The sequence below is a fragment of the Giraffa tippelskirchi genome, chromosome 1, assembly GCF_054371585.1.
Source record: "Giraffa tippelskirchi isolate mGirTip1 chromosome 1, T2T-mGirTip1v1.2.pri, whole genome shotgun sequence".
Lineage (NCBI taxonomy): Eukaryota > Metazoa > Chordata > Mammalia > Artiodactyla > Giraffidae > Giraffa > Giraffa tippelskirchi.
In genome coordinates, this window is record NC_137275.1 from 218,369,635 (window position 1) to 218,390,727 (window position 21,093).

Below are 21,093 nucleotides of genomic sequence, written 5' to 3' on the forward strand. Positions count from 1 at the left end.
GGTGGGTGTGCCTGGCCCTGTTTGCCAGGCTCTGGGCTGCTGCTGGCTTCCTGGTGGACAGTTTCCACCGGCCACTGCCACAGGGCTCCCTGGTAAGAGTCCAGCTTCTGCTCTCACCCACCCTGGTGGCAAACCACATGCGGCCCCTGGAGCCTCCTCCCTGGAGCCTCTGGGAGACTGTGCCCCTCTGCCCAGAATGTCTTGCCGTGGCTTTTCCAAAGGGAGTTCGCTGCCTCTGCCTGTTTACAAGAGATTTATTGGGGAGGAGGCTGTGCCTCCTGCAGGAAGCCTACAGAAACTTCCTTAAGATTATTAGGAATCATCTTTTTAGACTTTCTTTTTTCTGTATTTACATATTGAAGGGAAGGTTAGAATATCATAAAGCATCACAGCTGGGAGGACCCTTCCAGTTCATTCAGTGCACTGTCTTTTTATGTTACAGACTTGCCCTGAGAAACGCAGCCTGCTAGTGTGGAGGCCAACTCTGGAGCCCAGGTCTTGCTGCAAGGTGGTGTTCTTACCACCTCCCCTGACCACCATGTCTGTAGGTGGCCAAGTTAAGACAGGTGGAGACTTGCATTAAAAAGCAAGAGAAAGCCAAGGACCGCACACAGGAGTAGGTCATGGACACTTTATGGTCGAGGCACATCATGAAACTGCGTACAAGCCCCTGTGTCCTTGTCTTAAAATGCTGACTCAAGAGTCAATGGTTGGGAAATGTGAAGACGTAGAAGCAAAGAATAGCTGTTGGGCTAAGAAACTGGTAACAATCTATAGACTATAATTCAGCCACATAACAGAATCACCAAACTCCCAATTTCCAGAAAGATACGGATAAAGGCCTGACACACATACCTAAGTTGTTTTTACAGGAAGCAGACCCCTTTCCAGATGAAAACTGCTGACCACAAGAACAATAGACCCTAGACTGGTTGAAACCAGAAGGATGACAGTGCTTGAAATTTCACATTGTTGCCCACCAATCCAAGGACTGTCCATGAGCTGATCACGCCCTGCTCCTTGAACACAACTCCTCACTACCTCCTCCAGGGAGGGTCACACAGTCTTCAGGGCATGAACCCACTGTGGCCTGCTTTCCCCGGCAAAGCAATAAAAGCTTTTCTCTTTTCTCTTTCCCCCCAAACTCTGTCCCCATGTTTCTGTTCAGCACCAGGGAACAGAGGCTGGGTTTCAGCCACAATCATGGGGTGCTAGAGAGAAGCCTGCTCTGCCATCAGTTCCCTAGATGACCTTCCACAAGTCACCTTGATTCCCTGGGACTCAGCTCACCACCTGCCAAACAGGACTATTAATCCCCAAGTTGTTTGCTTATAGGATGGAGGCTAAGATACATCTAGGGTAAGTGTGGGAAGATCTTTAGCAAGAGTTTCATGGCCCTAGTGAGAATTGTTAGCATTTTTTAACCTGTTTGCAAAGACATTGAATTGTGAACACTGGTTGGTTTTGAATTAGTTTGTGTTCTGATATCCACACTGATGGCCCATATAAGAAGCGATCTGATAAGTGTTCTAGTCCGTGGCTGCCAAAATTTTGAATTTCTGTGGACCAAAATAATTATTTCAAAACCAAAATTAATGACTCCAAAATGTAAATTCAGTGACCAGTATAGAATGGGCAGCTTCTTATTTTGCCTGTTGTTGTTCAAACAAACAGACAAAATAACTCTGAGTAAAAAGCAAACCAACCTGATTCCCATCTGTATCAACCTTGTGTTGTAAAAGAAAGGACATTTTCACACCAAAACAACATAGAAAAGGATGCGCTCTCAGAGAAAAGTATAGTTGACTGCAGGAAAAGGGGATCACTTGTGAGACCCCCTGTGGTTGACAACCTACAATGATGGACGTGCAGAAACCAAGACCCAGAATGACTGAGGTCACGTTGCCTGGTCAAAACTGTCCTTGTCATTGAGGTCATGCTTTCCTTACAGAGCCACCCCCCCTCTTGAAAAGTGAAGCTCTTGTCAAAACTTGGAGAGTCTGGATGGATGTGGAACAATGAGGGCAGGGGAAGGGAAAATGACATTTACTCAGCGTGTTTGGTTTTTTGCAAGGCTCCGTATTCTGATTCCAGAGCCAGTACTGTTTCCATGAAGGTGGGCAGCAAACCTTGGCCTGTGGATGGGATCCTGGCCACCACCTCACTTTGTGAATGAAGTTTGGTAGGACCGCAAATGTGCCTGCTCACTTGCACAGAGTCTGTGGCCACTTCTGCTGTACAACAGTGGACTCGTTGCAATAGAGACCTCGTGGCCTGCAAAATGTTTACTGTCTAGCCGTTCCCAGAAGCAGCGTGCTAGCTTCTGCATTATGCCATGCTCCCTTCACCTTGGTGTGACTGTCTACAGAGGCTTAGTGGGAATCGAGGTCACACACTAAGTAATTCCAGCCAAAGTTCAGCTATTGTTGACAAAGCTGTAATTATCAGTCTGCCTTAAATACCCAGAGTGCTGCTCCATTTAGGGGATTCTGACCTTGCTCTCCAAGTCTCTGGGGGACAAACAGAAGGAGAAGCAGGGCTCAGGGTGTCCTGAAGGAAGCTCCAAATGTGACTGCTCTTGGGGTGAGGAACTGTATGCACACACTTGTGTCCTCTGGTCCCGAGCATGCCCTGGTGTGTCTGTCCAGGTGCCTATGATGACCCACTCTTTCTCTCTTTTTTCCTCTGAGCTGTCTGGTTACCCAACTGTGCTTGCTGTCTAGGTTCTAAAGGTGACAGGACTGAGATGAGGTTAATATTCTGGGTTGAAAGAACATTGGATTAGACAAGAGGACATCTGGGTTCTAAGTTTGACTCAGTAATACCCTGAACAAGACCCTTCACTTGGTCTTACTTTTCCTTTTCTGTGCAGTGAAAACATTCATCAGATGGTCTCAAAGTTTTTCACTTTTCCATGTTAAGCTAATTCTGCATCTCACCACTCGGGGGCTAGTAGAGACAACCCATTGATTAGTGACTTTAGTGATAGGAAACTATGGGGCGTGGGAAGGTGGGTTTGACAAACCCTCAACTTCATTATGCATTTTGGCTGTAACCCGTTATTTAATGATTACTATATGTTGGTCACCACGCAAAGCAATTTCCAGAAAAGATCTAATAGTTTCTCCAATACCTTTGTGAGGTGGTTATTCATAGATAAGGAACTGACTTTCGCAGGTGGGATGTAGAGCCAAGATTCATATCCACATCACCTGACTCTAGATTTTAAGCTCCTAACACAATACCAGTTTGTGTTCCTCTCTGTGTCCATGGGCCAGCCTGTACCAGAGCCAGGAGTTTCATAGTAGGAGAGCTGAGGGCTGGTGGGAGAACTTGGGGACGTGAGTACAGTTCAGAAGCCGCTCAGATGAGTGGAGATGCATTAGCTTTGCCCTGACAGCCCACCTCCGCCCCCACCCACTCTGTTGGACACTCATGATGTTTCTGGTGGTTAATCATCTGTGATGTTATATGGACTATCCCCTGTGCAGTTACTTCTAATTCCAAAGTCTTACCTCCTTTAAGGGGGAATTGGCCCGGCGGATTGGGAATAGAGTCCTGGAAGAGAAGAAAGAGAAAAGTTAAAAAAAAACCAAAAACGGATGAGGATGTCATCAGATTGAAACAGCTGGTCTTTTTCTTTTCCCCTTTGGTTGCCCTCAAAGTGTGGTGCAATTTAGAATTTGTGTTCCATCTGACTCTAAGATTAAAAAAAAAAATGAATTTACTGACTTAGTTTACAATGGGCTTTACAACCTGTTTATAAGAAATAAAATTGGAGGATTACCATCCATGCTTCACAGGTGAGGAACTGGGAGCCAAGAGGTAAAAAGTTTATGGCCATCAGGGATGAGAATCTACAACTCTGAACTTTCAGTCCAGTGCTTTTTCTTTTCACCACCACATGTATTATTTTTTCCTACTTTGGTTAACATAAGGCAAACAACTGTAGTGTATAAATATAAGGGGGCTCTTTTTTTTCTATGTTTGATTCAGCAAACAATGAAAGTATGTTGTGAATATACCTGTGAAGGTACTATTTCTCCTGTGGTTGGAAATTCTGAATTGATAGAATGACTATGTGCCAAGCATTGTGAAGATACCATAAATGATTAAATCAGGCCCCTGTCCTTGTGGATTTATTGCAGATTTACATTTGACTCTAATATCTAAATACTTAATATATAACATAAATAAGCATAAATGTATATTATTTATTTTAATGTTCATGTATGTTTTGTATTATTTATTCTAGAATAAGCATAACTGTATATATAAATAATCACACAGTTAAGTAAGAGATTGCTGGCAGACAATCTGAGAGCAGATTGTCTCCTGAAGGAGGACCTGAGGGGTTGGGGAACGCAGGGGAGGAAGGGAGGTCTCGCTCACATGCTCTGAGCAAGTAAACAACAGAAGCAGACGGGCAGTTTTTCACGCCAGTAAATTTTTCAGAAACTGTTCTCGGGTCTGTGTCTCCACGTCTTCCCTGTAGATAGGTTAATCAGTGCTATTTTTCTAGATCCCATAGATATGCCTTAATACAGGATATTTGTGTGGCTTTTTCTGACTTACTTCCCTCTGTATAACAGGCCCTATATTCATCCCCCTCACTGCAGCTGACTCAAACAGGGGAAGGAGAGGGTGGGGCAAAGTGAGAAAGTAGCACTGACATATATATACACACACACACTATCATGTGTAAGACAGATAACTAGCAGGAAGCTGCTGTGTGATACAGGGAGCCCAGCCTGGCACCCTTTGACCTAGAGGGGTAGACTAGAGAGCGGGGGAAGAAGGCTCAAGAAGGAGGGGATATATATATATATATATACACACACACACACACACACATGCATGCTAAGTTATTTCAGTTGTGTCTGACTTTTTGTGACCCTATGGACTGTAGCACACGAGGCTCCTCTGTCCATGGGATTGTCCAAGCAAGAATACTGGAGTTGGTTGCCATGCTCTTTTCCAGGGGATCTTCCTGGCCCAGGGATCGAACTTGCATCTCTTATGTCTCCTGCATTGGCAGTCGGGTTCTTCACCACTAACACCACTTGGGAAGCCTATATATATATATATTTATGACTGATTCTCATTGATATACAGCAGAAACCACCACAACATTGTAAAGCAATTATCCTCCAATTAAAAAAAATGAAAATAAATGAAGTTAAAAAAATTCTTCAGAGATTAGTTTTCCCACCCTTAGTCTCTCTCCCCCTTCCCCCCACCTCAACCTTGAAGACACCCCTCATTGTCCTGCCAATAAGGAATGAAGTGTCTTATTTATCTTTTGACCTATCCAGGTCGAGGTCTCCTGTAGTGTATTGGATTGAGATATTAATAAATACCTAGAGAAATGTGAGCATTTTCATGGATGAAAACAACTTCCCAATGTCTAATGGAGCAAGAAATTAGTTGCTGCCTGCATCTGATTTTCTGAGTGTTGTGTCAGAACACCTAGGACCACCTAGAGTTCTCTTTTTATTCTGCCACTGCTCTAGGGACTCTGTCCTTTTCCTTCCACTGATAGCTCTTCTGATCAGTGACTCTCCTCTCCAGCCCAAGTGGATGGTCCTGTGTCAAGGAGATCTCCTGAGGCACAGCCCTGCAGAGCACTGATCTGGAGGAGGAAGTCACTGTAAACTCAGGGGCTTCAGCTTATCAGGGGAAAAGAAATGAACTTGGCTTGGAAGGTCCTTTTCTCTTTGCTCCCATAGTCTATGATTTTATTGCCTTGGCTGAAAGCTCTTAACCTAATTAACAGTGCTGTACATCTGTGGTCTCTCAGATACGCACACGGTTCAAAGGAAAATCTGATGTCATAGATTCTCCTCCTGGTTGCCTCCTGAGACAACAAACAGCCTTTCATAAGTTAATAAACATCTGGCTTACTGCCAAGCATGTCCGTCGATTAGTGCGATGTGCACACACTACATTTAAGTGTGGTGCTAAGACGGTGGACTTCATTGGCTGTCCTGGAACATATCCAGGGACAAGGAGAGAATGCCAGAGCAACAACCCCAGAGGAGCCATCGTGGTGGCTACTGGCAGTTGGGAAATACCAGAGAATTGTAGACTCGGCATATGTCAAATGGGCACCTAGTGTGTGCCAGGCTCTAAGTCATTGGAAGACATCCTATGGATTTTACAGCTCAATCATTAAAGCAGTCATTTAGAACATACAAATAAATATAGAACTAGAATTGCAAGTTGTGGCAAGAACTACGAGGGAGAGAGGCAGCGTGTTTCCAGACAGCACTTGAACATGTGTACAAGTCACTTGGGAAGTTGTTAAAAGGAAAATTCTGATGCAGCAGGTATGGGTGGAGCCTGAGAGTCTATTTCTGATAAGCTCCCAAGTGACAGCAGAGCTCCTGGCCCATGGAACACAATTTGAGTAGCAAGGCTGTAAGAGATACTGAGAAGAGATCTAATTTACATGGGGAGTCCGGGGGATGTGGTCATTGGAAGGCTTTCTGGTTTTCTAGCTTCAGACAGAGAATGTCAAAAACAAAGCATCATAGTACAGGAAAGAATCCTGTTTCTTAAACCTTTGCCCAGGACCCATGGCATCCAAGACAGAAGTGTGACTATTGCTGCCTTGAAGAGCTCCTGGGATGAGAACAGGTCTCCATAGCTTCCCTTAGCTACCCACAATAGATAGGATCAAAGAATTGGGGCCAGAGGGGAGCTGAGGCACCCTTTAGTCCATCAAGCTAATTTTTACAGACAAGGAGAATGAGATACTCAGAGTTGGTGGCAGATACTAATGGAATTCTCCAGTGCTCTTTCTATGCCCCAGGAGAGATGCTGTCTTCACAAGCCAAGGATAGACCAGCTCCTTCTCCTTCCCCACCCACCCCTCCCTGCCCCACACACCCTGCTGTTAGTAGTCTTTGCATTTGGAGGTGGAGAAGTAGGGTATAAAGTGATGACAAGTTAAATTTTATTGAGGACCCTCTATGCCCTCTGTGCTGAATGCTGTCCATTTATCTACTCCTCTTTAGTAAGGTACCTCCCAGTCTAAGAATTCTTTCCCAAACCTAGCCTGGGGATCTGGGTCTTGGCTGGAGAAATGTGAACTACTGTGCTTAGCAACTTGGCTTTGAGGGAAATAGTACACAGGCTGGACGCAGAAAGAAGCAAATGGGCCCTCTCAGGTTGCCATTCTCAGCTCCATTGAGTAGCTCCCTCAGAGCTCAATTGATGAAGAATCCACCTGCAATGTAGGAGACCCCGGTTCAATTCCTGGGTTGGGAAGATCTGCTGGAGAAGGGACAGGCTACCCACTCCACTGTTCTTGGGCTTCCCTTGTGGCTCAGCTGGTAAAGAATCTGCCTGCAATGCGGGAGACCTGGGTTTGAACCCTGGGTTGGGAAGATGCCCTTGAGAAGGGAAAGGCTACCCACTCCAGTATTCTGGCCTGGAGAATTCCATGGACTATATAGTCCATGGGATCGCAAAGAGTCGGATATGACTGAGTGACTTTCACTTTCACTTGAGCAGCTCAGGAAACTTGGTTTCCATGGATACCAACCAGCTACACTTCCGTAAGTATGCTTCTCTCTCTCTCTCTCTCTCTCTCTCTCTCTCTCTCTCTCTCTCTCTCTCTCTCTCTTTTTCAGACTCTGAGTATCTCATGGGTATCCTCAGCAATGTTTCTGTGTATGGAGGGGGAAACCCTCCCTACATTTAACCTTTTTGTTCCCAGGTGAAATGAGCTGTTCCAGTCATCTTCTCTGCCTAGGGCTCTTGCTTTCCCATTTCCTTTAATCACTGTGATTGCAGGGCTGATAATCCCTTCCTCCACTGAATTATTGACATGATAAGATATTATACATAAAGTTATGGACATTGTAAGATATTATGCATAAAGTGTTAGCAAGTGCTTGGGAATGGTGGCTATTTTTGTTGCCCTCTTAATTCTAACAAAGTGTGTAATTTATCTCAATATCTTGAAAGGTTTATTTCTTTTCACAGAGCAACCCTGTGCAGGGAAATCAGTTCCTAAATCTACTTTGCCAAAAGATGCCCTCTCTTATTGAAAATAGCCAAAGACAACTGATGTTTGAACTATGCCAGGTGGCCTCACATCTTGTAAGGTGGGCCATGGAGACCTTTACCAGGAATGCCTCTCTTATTTTTGAACTAATGTGATTAAGCACTTAATGAGGGTACTTCAGAGGGGATGACAGAGGATGAGATGGTTGGGTGGCATCACTGACTCAATGGACATGAGTTTTAGCAAGCTCCAGGAGTTGATGATGGACAGGGAAGCCTGGTGTGCTGCAGTCCATGGGGTTGCAAAGACTGAGCAACTGAACTGTCTGACTGAGGGTACTGAATCATCAGGGGCTAAATGCTTTACATGCATTATCTTATTTTATCTCTACCCCAAGAGTTAGTAATTGACTGAGACTTAGAGAAATAGCTTAGTGGCTATAGAAGGTCCCTTAGATGGTGAATAAGAGGGAAAGGATTCAAACTGGGACATGTTGACTTCAAAGGCAATGCTCTTCAATCCCAAGCCACGTTGCCCCTCTAGGGTAGGGCAGGATGCAGCTGGGGCAGGAAATTCTCCTGAGACTCCATGAGAGAGTGGACTGAGGTCCTAGAAAATTTTCCTTGGTAGCCTTGGTTTTGCTAATGTTAGTGAAAGTGGTCATTGGAATACAGGGGCTTAAAGCCCTGCTTCTCTCACTAGGGGTCTTGTTAAAATGCTAATTATGATTCTGTAGGTCAGGAATGGGCCCTTAGGTTTTACATTTCTAATAAACTGACTTCTAAAGAAATTATCTTCCAGATGATGCCAATGCTTTGGGGCCAGGGACCACACTTTGAATAACAAGGGCTTAAAGACATTACTCAACAGACAGTCAGAACACTGAGATCTGCCTATCCACAGGAATGGGGGAAATGGCTCCTGAAGGCTGAGTGTGGAGCTGAGCTTATGGATGGGTATGGGAAACCTTCCTAGTCTGTTGATGGGGTGGCTTCCTGTCATCTTCTTCTATCTGTGCTTCTTGCCACCTGGCTGTAAGTCCTGCCGCTCCCTGGTACAGTCTGTACTGATCTCTGTTCTGTGCCTCTCCTTACTCTGGCCCCACCTAGAATGCCTGGCACCATCTCCTCTTGCCCCCATCCTTTCAATGGAGAGCTCTTCTCCACTGATGCATGCCAGCTAGCAAATGCAGAAGGAGTGAAAGAATTAGGCAATCATCATTCCTCATCCCTCAGTGCATTAGCTGATTCAGGTGAGGGTCACCACCAAATAATGCCAAAACCACGGAATGAAGGATCTTTCAATGCTTTCAAAGTATTACCCTTTAGATGACTTAATAAGAAAGATTAAAGTGGTTTACTAAGAAGACTTCCCTGGTGGCTCAGACGGTAAAGCGTCTGCCTACAATGCAGGAGACCTGAGTTCAATCACTGGGTCAGGAAGATCCCCTGGAGAATGAAATGGCAACCCACTCCAGTATTCTTGCTTGGAAAATCCCATGGATGGAGGAGCCTGGTAGGCTACAATCCATGGGGTCACAAAGAGTCGGACACAGCTGAGCGACTTCACTTTCACTTTCACTATGAAGACAGACAGTGGTCATGCCTTGAATCAAGTGACTAAATGTTATTACCAATAATGGGGCAACCTGACATATGCTTCTAGCCCTACTGCGAAAAAGAATACAACATTGCTTATGTCCTTTTCTTGCCAAAAATGTTTCATCTGAATATTATTGTGAGTAAACACTGACAGTCCCAAAATGTGACAATAGAACTGTCCTGGGTCCTTTGAAAAAGTCAGTGTCATGAAAAAGCAACAGAGAGCAGAGGAGATTGTTAGATCATTGCTTCTCAAACTTTAATGAGCATATAGATTGCCAAAAACAAAGTGAAGTTGCTCAGTCGTGTCTGACTCTTTGTGACCCCATGAACTGTATGTAGCCTGCCCGGCTCCTCCATCCATGGGATTTTCCAGGCAAGAGTACTGGAGTGGGTTGCCATTTCCTTCTCCAATAGCCTTATTAAAATGCAGATTTTGATTCATTACGTCTAAGGTGGGGCCCGAGAGTTTGCATTTCTAATAAGCTCCCAGAGCCACCTTTTAAATAGTAACATTCCAAGTTAAAACAGATGAAGCCAACTCTGTATGTGACTTGAGAGTAGATTCTGCATCTAGAAACAAAAGGCACAACAGCTGTAGAAGACATTTTTGAACACGGGGAGGAAATTAAAATATCGACTATGTATTATTATAAACTGATGTTGCCAAGATAACATTACATTTCTTGGCCATGATAACGGCACACAGTAGGTAGGAGATAGGTGCTGAAATACGTGCAGATGAAAGGTCACACTGACTGAACCTTACTTTCATATATATAGAAAGAAGCAGAAATATGGCAAGATATTAATACTTATTGAATTTAGTTGAAAGATTATATGGGTATTTACCATTCTATTTTTCAGCAGGTTTAAATTTTTTCAAAATAGAACTTCAGGAATCAGACATGATCCTTTTAATTCTTGGAGGAGGTTCAGCTTCCCTTCTAACCTCTTTTGCAAACCCTTCCTCACCCCGAGCAGAAATTGTCTTCCCCTCTTCTGGTCTATGGCATGGAGTGCAGTGCGTGCATGCTGTTACTTCAGTCATGTCTGACTCTTCGTGACCTTATGGACTGTAGCCCGGGCTACACTGGGCTCCTCTGTCCCTGGAGATTCTCCAGGCAAAAGTACTGGAGTGGGTTGCCATGCCCTCCTCCAGGGGATCTTCCCACCCAGGAATCAAACCTGCATCTCTTGCATCTGCTGCATTGGCAGGTGGGTTCTTTATTGCTAGTGCCACCTGGGAAGCCCACATTTAGTGCCATTCTGCCCCAAATTCAAGCACTTGAGGGTTTGGACCTCCTCTCTCCAACTTAGAGATTCTCAGAAAACAGGGCTCCCACCTTGTCCACTTGGATTCTTTCCTTACAGCTTAGCCTAGGGCTTTCCCTGGAGAAGTTGCTCAATGGAGTTCTTTGGATAAATAATTGACTGCATTGGAGAGAGTAAGTTGGGTAGAGAGAAGTATCACAGGGCATTTCAGTTCACCCCTGTATTTTATCTGGAGTGAAAGCAAACCTAAAACCTTACCACCGTCACCACCAATCACTACCCCTAAATTCAACTCTTGGTGGGGAAGTAGAGTGGTATTGTAAGGATAAATTTTTTTTTTTTAATGAAAGGAGTTTTCTTTGTTTATAAAGGGAAAGAAGGCAGTTGCCTTCTCTTCTTTCTAGAATACATGAGCCCTTCCTTACTCTAACATTGTGAAATGTAAATAGATCTCTCCAGGGGCTAGACAAGACCAGGCTTCTGGTTTATAACAGAAACATTTCTTAAGATTGAAGGCCTCCAAGCCACTTGAACTGTGAACACCTCTATTCAACCTTATTGCTGTTGTTTAGTTGCTGAGTTCTGTCTCTTTTATGACCCCATAGACTGTAGCTCGCCAGGCTCCTCTGTCCGTGGGATTTCGCAGGTTGTAATACTGGAGTGGGTTGCCATTTCCTTCTCCAGGGGATCTTCCTGATCCAGGGATCAAACCCTCATCTCCCACTTGGCAGGTGGGTTCTTTATCACTGAATCACGTGGGAAGCCTGTCCACTTTATAGCCTATATATAATCTATTTATAACCCTTTGTCTCTGGAGGAGATATGTGAAAATTTTTTCTCTTTGCTTTGCTGTATAAGTTGTGTGACATTTCATTCTGACACATATGCATATACTCTGTTGTAATTACTTCATAAGAAATCAATTTTCTTGCTTTTCCATGAAGATCTGTCTCTTTGTTGGTAGGACTTCTACTTCCTCGAGAGTATTGAGTACAATCTCTTGAAAAATACACATTGTATTCCCACCTCCAGGGATTTATCCCACAGGTAGACTTGCAGATGTGCATAGTGAGCAAAACTTCTAGAGAAAAACTTGTGTCCTTCACTAGACACGGATGAAATATGAAGCACAATGCAATGCTATGTGACTCTTCAAAAGAATGAGATAGACTTCCATGTATTGACATGGAAGGGTCTCCAAGATATATTAAGTCAATAAAGCAAGCTGAAAATTTATGGGTTTGCTGTAATGACATGTGTGTACTATATATTTGTCAAGCATAGATTTTTGGAAGGACATGAAAGAATCTGTCAATTGTCCTTATCTCAGGAAAGAGGGATTGGTGGTTGGGTGGAGAGGGTGTGAGAGATTTCTACTTTTTTCTTTGCCCTTGTTTACTATTTACTTTTCTTAAACCACATGAATATAATATTTTAAATGAATATACTGGTTTAAAGATAAATAAAATACAGCCACTGCAGAGACTTAAGACATCAATAGGCAATAATTTCCATAAGTAACATGAAAGCAGAGATATTTTTGGCTTTGATAAAGGTTCTATATCCATTACTTAGAACATTACTGTCCTGCACACAGTAGATATTCAATAAATCTTTAAGGTTTTGCCTCTCCCAAGGAATTTGACTTCAGAGTTATTTGATTTTCAAGCCAAATCTCAAGGCGATCTTTGTTGATTTTCATACATGTCCTACACTTCTCACTTTTCTCATGCTGATCCATTGGCCAGGAATACTCTCTCCTCTGATCTCTGGAGACCTGTTTGAAAGTGTGCACATTTCTCAAGCCAAACTGAAACTCCAGTCTCTAGTGAAGTTTTTCTTAGATCTGCCTGGGAAAATATTCCATCTCCTTAACTTGTGGTTTCATGGTAGCCCTATGTGCCTACATTCCATCACTTACTATATATTATAAGTTAATTTTGGTTTAAATTTTGTCTGTACATGTGTCTTTTTATTTAGAACTGTGACTTCTGGGGGTTTCCCAGGTGGCTTAGTGGTTAAGAATCCACCTGTCAGTGCAGGAGATTCAGGAGACCCAGGTTCGATCCCTGGGTCAGGAAGATTCCCCTGAAGGGGGAAATGGCAACTCATTGCAGTATTCTTGCCTGGAAAGTTTCATGGACAGAGGAGCCTGGGGGTCTACTGTCTATGGGGATGCAGGGTCAGACACGACCGAGCGCACACACACTAGTGGTGGGGACTTCTTGGGCCAGTGGAGCCGGCTCATGGTTCTCACCCTTGCCCCCATCCACCCTCACGAGACTGCTGGGTGGCCGTCAGTCCATTTCACTTTTAGTAATTGGGATATGAGTTTAAGGTCCTTAGATATCTCCCATTGATTTCTTTATCAGGAGTCCTGTTAAGAGGCGCTTCATTTGTCTAAGTTGTACCTGTACTAAAGCCTCTTCCCACAGGAAGTCTTTCCTGATAACTCAAGTTCAAGGAGATAACTCTCTGTTCTTAGTTCTTCTGACAGTTAATATCTGAACAAATTATTAGAAATGATATGTGTAAAACACTAAACTTGTATATCACACCACTTTTAAGCGAGTCACTGATATTTCTCAGGCTAAGAAATCATAGTACATCAAACCCTAGAGTCAGATTGTGAAGTGAATATTTTCATCTCCCAGAGTGAGGGGAAGTCAAGGAATTGGATGCCAGGACGGTCACACTCCCAAGAGAAGAGGAGGAACAGAGTTCTTTTAGTGCTTCTGTGGCTGTCTGTGTCCTCAAAGGGAACAGTGTCCTCATTAAATAGCCAGGCAGTCTTGACTACCACTTTCTCAGGACGACTTAGGTCAAGCCCTGTCCCCTTTCTGTTCCTCATTTTCCACATTTACACAAACGAGGCAGAAAGATCCACTCCAGTTCCTTCATGGAAAGAATCAATTCAACCAAATGTGGGTCTTGAATTAGGACCATTCTGGAGCGCTCTCTAGCTTTATATGTCACCACCATACCATGTACCACTATCACGTCTTTCTCTCTCTCTTTTTCCCTCTTTCCTTCCTTCCTTCTTTCTTTCTCTCTCTCTCACACCAGTTCTAGCTACAACCTTTAATTAAAGAAATTTTTGAACGCCACTTTAATTTCTTTTCTTTGGCTCTTGCTATAAAATGATACACCTCTGGTTTACTTCAGATTAGAATCAAAGAAGTTATAGAGTCTGTACATAATAAAATGGGTCCTAGAATATTCTCAAGAGTGTTATTCCTAGCAGGTGTAGATGAGCCCAATAAATGATGAGTTTCATAAACTTTACAGTCTAAGTCTCAAATGCTAGCAATTCTGTTATCTTTCACTTTTGTGGAGGTATGAGTTTCAAAGCTTCATTTAAATGTCAGTTCTTGAGGACACTTGAGAAGCAGATACCAAAAGCTTTTTTTTTTTTTTTTTACCAAAAGCTTTTAAAGCCTGGTTCTTTTTAGCAATCAATAAGCTAAAGAGCATTCAACCTAAGACAACTGAAGGAAACCAGAACAAATTCTGCAGGACTGCAATACTATGAAAAGTGAGAGATTTGAAGGAATAAATAGAAATGTACACACTTTGAAGGGGTGGTAGTGTTGGGGATACAGTTCTTAAACTATGAAAATTACTTCATTAAAATAATTCATGACCAATATATAGTATGAGTACAGTATTTTCTCTAAAATACATCCTGGTGGATTTGCTGTAAACACCAATTTCCTAAAATACGAAGAAGCTTCCTCCTTCACCTCCTCTGTTTTCATAGTAATGCTTACCATTTACTTTTTTTAAAAAAAGGTAAATTTCCTGAGACCGCTTAACTTCACAGTGTGTACCCATAATTTCTTGTAGTCTTAGAGTTCTGAGCAGTCTCAGAGGGCACAGGTGTGAAAAACATTTCTATGTTCTGCTTCTCTGCGCTATGTTTTTGTGACACATTAAGCTCTTCAAAGCAGTGGCTCAGGAGAAAGCTTTGAACTTGTCTCGTGAGCTTTAACACTGACATGCCCAAGCTCTAAAGAGCCCTTCTCTTTAGAGAAGGTCTTCTTTAGATCTTCTCTCTGGCCTCCTTTCCTGGCTCCCTTTCCTCGTTTTGGCCTCTGAAACTTAGCTCCTGGCTAAAAAAGTGCTTAGCTCTGGCTGAGGCCTCTGAAATCTCAGGAACATTTGGACTGAGAATACAGAATCTTGGAATCTGGTCTGAAGTCATCAAAGACATGATACTAGTTGTATAAATGTGTTATTAAGTTTCCTTATCTCTTCCATCTTTAATAGATGTCTTTAGCTCAGCAACATTTATTATTATTTTTTATTGCGGTATAATTTCTTTCAAGTGTTGCGTTCATTTCTGCTGTACAACGAAGTGAATCAGCTATATGTGTATATATATCCCTTTCCTCTCGGAAAATTTCTCAAGGCTAATAGCTCCTCTCCCTTCTTTGGCTCAAGTGCATATAGAAAGTTCGGAGGTGATGGGTCAACAACATTTTCCCTCAAAAAAGCCAAATTATTTGGGAGGATTGAGTTCCCTGTTTCTTTGGTCCCTCTCTCTGTTGATGTAGGTTCGTTGTTTTGTTTATCCCCAAGTCTCTGTGGAGAAAACTGAACATAAATCAGAAAGGAAAGGCAAAGAAGAGAAATCCACTTACCGTCTTCTGAACTACCAACACCATAATGGTTGCCACAGCAAAGACGAGACACAGAGCCAGCGAGGCTGTGGTGAAACAGAAATACCCGCGGCCAGTTCCCCAGTGGCTGGTGACGGAGCCTGCGGGCACATGCATGGCTGTGTCTTGAGACGGGGCCAGTGGGTTGAGTGCTCGCTGCAGCCCTGGGTCCATTCTTATATAGGCTTCCCCACATCACACCTTATCTCTCCTCATCTGATTCAGTTCTGGGCCCATCTCTGTTCCAAGAAGGATTCTCCCCCTGCATCCTGGATCATGTGACTTGGAAAAAAACCTTCACCGGCTGCCTCACGAAGAAACTCTTCTCTGGGGGCGTGAGGCGAAAGGCAGCAGGACGGGTGGGGGACAGGCTCATTTTTCATCGCCAGGGATCAGTTTGAGTGAAGAGAAACTGTAGCTACAGGGAAGGGGGCTGATGTCAGAGGGCGAGTAGGAAAATGACGGTTTCCCTACGCTGGTGTGTGTGTGTGTGTGTGTGTGTGCGTGTGCGCGCACGCACGCGCTTGTGCCCGTACACACCAACTTCTATTTCAGTCAGACTCAGCCACAAAACGCCTTCCGGCTTGAGAAGCTGCACATTCTCCTCAGCGGAGCCTGCGGCTGAGAAATCCTCATCAGAAAATATCTCTTTGCTGGGCCTGGAGGGCATGGCAACCCCACTCCAGTATTCTCGCCTGGAGAATCCCATGGACGAGGAGCCTGGTGGACTACCGTCCACGGGGTCACACAGAGTCAGACACGACTGAAGCGACTTAGGACACACAGGGAGGCTGGATCCCTTGGACTGTGGTAGAATGACTCAAAGGGGTTGATACTGGCTCCTCTTAAGAACTGGAAATGCTACCAGATCTCTGGCGAGGAAGAGCCCACAAATGTGGCAGTTTCTGCACAGGGAGACAAGCTTAATGGCAGGATGAAATTGGGGGACAGGTTCAAAGATACTGTCCGAGAGCAGCAAACTGGCAACACAGATCTTTTGAACAAAAAAATCCTCCCGAGTATATTGGGATCTGTTAAATTTGCATATAAAGTTGAGCCTGTAAAACTCAGAAAAGGGGAAGGAGTTGGCAAGTGCCGGTGGGGGTAGGGAAGTGGTACGGTGAAGAATGTAGGGGTGTGTGTGTCCTGTGGTGTGTGCATGCGGGTGGTGGGTGTGTGGTATGTATGTGCTGTGTGTGTGTGTGTGTGACTGCTACAGTCGACCCTCTTCTGTCTCAGATTGACACAATGCCTCTCTTCACCCTCACCTCTGCCCTCTGAGGCGGCTAAGATTTTTTTTTTTTTACAGATATGGGAAAATTGAGAATCAGAGAGGATAGACACTGTCTCAATCAAAGTTGCAGATGTTGATCAATGGAATCACTTGGGTATATAGTTAAACCCTCTGGCCCCGGAATCCCTGCTACTGTCATTGTACGTGAAGGTTGAGAACCTGAGGTCCTCTCAGCCTCCCCCCTCCTCCCATTATGGCTTTGGGTCTTTGTACAAACCCTTATGCCCCTCTCTTTCCCCTGTCTGCACTGACAGCCACCATAAAGATCAAATGAGAGCGTGATATAAGAGTACTTCTTGAATGGGAACAGACTTGGCATAGGGTATTGGACCATTCTGGTTAAATGTTCCAAATAGTCTGGAATTTAGACAGAGTGGATAGATCCTCAAGGCAGGCAGAGCTGGCCATATCTGTGGCTACTAATCATCTCCATTTCAAAAGACCATTTAAAAAGTGAATCACTGCCTAATCGGTGTCTCCGGATGTAGCTCTTTGAAAATTTCATTTGGAAGTACCCAGTCCTTTGCAGCACCTCTCCCCTTTCTGCTCGCTTTTCAGCTGCCAGGTATCACTGAGAGCCCACAGAAATCCCAGAGCCCCCCAAGGAACTGTTCTGTGTCCGGAGCCGAGCTTGGATTACTGTGACTTTGGCCTTTGCGGAGACTCCACTACTGAGCATCACCTGACTTGGGTCACTGTTAAGAACTGATCTGGATATTCCTTCCCAGTGAATCCATAAAATCATAGGGATCCTGGAGATGGAAGAGCCAAAAAGAGGTAAATTTGTGGGGGGGCTACGTAGAGTGGTATAAAATGTACCATCAGTTCAGTTCAGTTGCTCAGTCATGTCTGACTCCGCAACCCCATGGACTGCAGCATGCTAGGCTTCCCTATTCATCACCAACTCCTAGAGCTTACTCAATCTTATGGGCATCGAGTCAGTGATGCCATCCAACCACCTCATCCTCTGTCATCCCCTTTTCCTCCCGCCTTCAAGTATACCATAGACAAAGAAGATGAGGTCCCCTTGATCCCAAGTGGGACTTGGTTTTGGAAGAAGCAGGTGCACACATCCATTGGATCTGTCACTGGGGTGGGAATAAAGCAAGCCAGTGTCTTCGGGGGTACGCACCTGGCTGATTCAGGGAGAAGACTGTGTTCCGTGGTGGGCCCGGGGCAGTGAGTGGGAAGCAGAGGGCTCTGTCGTCTGCCCAGAGCCGCTGAGAACGGGCTGCTCCCTCGGCCTTTCTCTGCAGTCTCTTTGATGAAAGTGGAAAACTTCTGATTGTTGAATGGAAGCTGTGGGTGTTGAAAAATAAAAAGACTTTGCTTGAAGTGCAGGTCTTCCTGAAGGCCTGCGGGGCTCAGAAGGGCAGTGGAAAAAAATGTTTGTCTTACAGTCACACGTTTTGCATACAGTGTAATGTCCTGGGAGGGAAGGCTGACAAGGGGGAAAAAAAAATCTTTGTTTTTTATTTAAAGATTTTCATTTTGTTTTTATTCAAAACCCTTTGTTTTTATTCAAAACCTTCTGAGCAGTTGAGGTTTTCATATCAGTTCGGTTCCCTGTCGGCCTGCGGACCCAACTTCGCTCCTCTCCTTATGGCACTCCTCTACTATTGAACCACCTGTGGTTCCCTGTTTCTCAGCCCCGTTGGTCTAAACTCCCGTCTGCTGTCGAGCTGTGCCTGAAGCTAGCTCCGCCCACCTGGTGGTCCCATCTCTTGGGCTAACTGGCTTTTCTCTCCTCTCTATTCAGCCCCCCATTGCACAAATGGAAAGAGTTCTTACAGAACTTCTTGTTGAGTGATTTCCAAATCCTTTCTGGAAGCACAGCTGTACAGTGTAAAAAGTCGTGAAAGTGGAGTTCTCTGGCTAGAGCAGAGTCAGGAGAAGAAGGGCTGATTGCAGACTGCTCATTCACTGTTTAATAGCCAGAGGTCTCTCCAAGGTGGAACAACATTGGGAAACTTGTGATTTAGCTCAAAACCCTCAATCCTCAAACCAGGAAACTAAGACAAGGGAATGGAAGTGACTGGGATGGAGTGGGTGGGGGGGAGTTTCCCTGGGGAGGGGTAGAGACAACTTAGAAGTCTCTGTGCTCGGTCTTATCCCCTTCCTACTGATGTTCCAGGCACACTCAGGCTTCTTGTCACGTTCTCCTCACCCTTCCACAGCTTCATATCCTCCCTGTCCCTTGAGGCCCCTGCCAGCCTGGCTTCATCTTCTGGGAAAGCCTATCCAGACCTCTCAGGTCCACCAGCATCCTGGTGAAGACACCAGAGCCCACTGTCTTCATGCCACATAACACTGCATCTCATTATCTACTTGTCTTGATGTCTGTCAAGTGTGTGAACATGTGTGAATTTTGCCTCCCCCAAGAGTTCCTGAAGGCACTTTTCTAGTCTTCTGAATCCTCGCATGCCACCCTGTATTACTTGATGCAGGGGCTACCTATGGTCAGTCTGCACTCAATGATTGAGTTGATTTTATGTTTATAGGAAGAGAAAGTTCTAGAAGTTTGGCTTATGCAAAAGAACTGTGTGATGGCATAGGTGTCTCTGACTTCTCAGTGGTCCCCCCTTTCCCTGTCCTGCTCCAGATGGCTCACCCATTGGCTTCTACATTCCACCACAGCTGCATGAAAGTCACCACCAGCCTCCTTTCAGCCTGTAGTTGCTGAGGAGTGGCTGCAGCATCTGAGACTCAGTGAGCAAACAGACCTAATTTCTCATCCCTTCAAGAAGGAATCCCATATAAAAACACAAATAGGAGCCAGCTGTAGGATCCCCCTACCCTCCATTGTTTCCGCATAAGAGAGACTGAGATTGCTATCGTATAGACAACTAGTTGTTCCCAAAGCGTGGTCCCTGAACCAGTAACAGCAGAACTTAGTGGCTGGCACTGCAAACTCTTGGGCTCCACTCTACACCTACTGAGTTAGAAACTCAGGCTGGGGTATAGTAGTCTATGTTTTAACAAGCATCCAAGGGAATTCTGACTTCTGAAACCATTTTGAAATCATTGGTTTAGGGAAATAGCTTCTCCAGCTTCTAGAAAGAACCTAGAAGGGGTCATCTTGTCCAGACTGTGGCCTTTGGGCAGGTGAAATCCTACACCTATTTTGTAGATTAGAAAACTGAAGCTCATAAAGAGGAGAGTGTTGCCATGAAGACTCATTTTTTTTAAATCCTTTGATTGAACCCTCTTTCTAACCTCAAATATGGCTATACACTGCAGAAATACTATTGCTTATGCAGATGGAGATACATTTGTAGTACTTATCTAAACTTTTCTTGTGATGATCACTGTATGTAGTAGAAAGAAATCTTTTTTAAAAAAACTCTTGGTGTAGAAATACTCCCAGGGTATTTTAAAGCAATAAAACTGGCAGTGAAACTACCTACTGAGGAGAGTGTATCCTATCCTGTTAACTGGAGTGGCCTTTATCTTGCTGAAGCTAACTAACTTGAATACATCAGACATTGGTGTTCCCTAAGAGGATCCAGTGATGACAGATGTAGTCAGGGCAGGTTTAGGGCAGGGTCAGCAAACTTTGGTCACTGGCTAGTTTCAACCCACCACCTATTTTAACAAATGCAGTTTTATTAAAACAGTCATGTATGTTTGTTTATGCACCATCTGTGGCTCTGTTTGCATTGTAACGGCAGAATTAAGTAGTTGTAACAGAGATCTCAGGGCCCATAAAGTCTAAATTATTGCTATCTAGCACTTCACTGGAAAAGTTTAGTGATCCCTGGTTTAGTGTATTAAGCTCAAGGCAGAATAACCAAAGAAGGGATCTGGAGAAAGGAATATAAATGTGTTTCCCAAAATTCCTCTATAAAATCTTCACTTATGTTTACATTTTAAGTCACACTTACATAAGAACTGAGAGTGAGGTGTGTCAGAAAACATCTAGGAGATACATAGATAGATATACTTTCAGTATTGGATATATCCACATGTGTGTGTTTATAAATACTTTATAATATACATGTATACATGAATACACACATGTTACTTCTGCCTACTTTAAAAAGGGTTTGAGGCAACTTAAAATACATGCACAGATATGTAAGAACTGAAGCCATTACAACAAGGCAAACAGTAGGAGCCAAGATATGAAGGTACAGTGTAAAGTGAATGGGTTAAGGAACCCTGGCTGATGACATTGAGCACAACACACATACCCCTGAGCTTCCTGGTAACCAGGGCAAAGAAGAAAGAAAGCACATTGGGTTGCAG

At 44.1% G+C, this 21,093-nt stretch overlaps 2 protein-coding genes across 2 annotated transcripts in view; one reads left to right on the plus strand and one right to left on the minus strand.

The window, feature by feature from the left end:
* TNFSF8 (TNF superfamily member 8) overlaps positions 1–16,071 on the minus strand; it is a 30,585-nt gene extending 14,514 nt beyond the window's left edge. Inside the window, exons 1-2 of the mRNA XM_081575394.1 lie at positions 15,534–16,071; positions 3,516–3,558 (exon numbers count right to left, since the gene is read on the minus strand). Coding sequence (XP_081431520.1) covers positions 3,516–3,558; positions 15,534–15,725 — 235 coding nt within the window. The 5' untranslated portion in view covers positions 15,726–16,071. The remainder of the gene's footprint in view (positions 1–3,515; positions 3,559–15,533) is intronic.
* TMEM268 (transmembrane protein 268) overlaps positions 1–21,093 on the plus strand; it is a 358,336-nt gene that overhangs the window by 287,507 nt on the left and 49,736 nt on the right. The gene's annotated exons all lie outside the window — the stretch shown is intronic.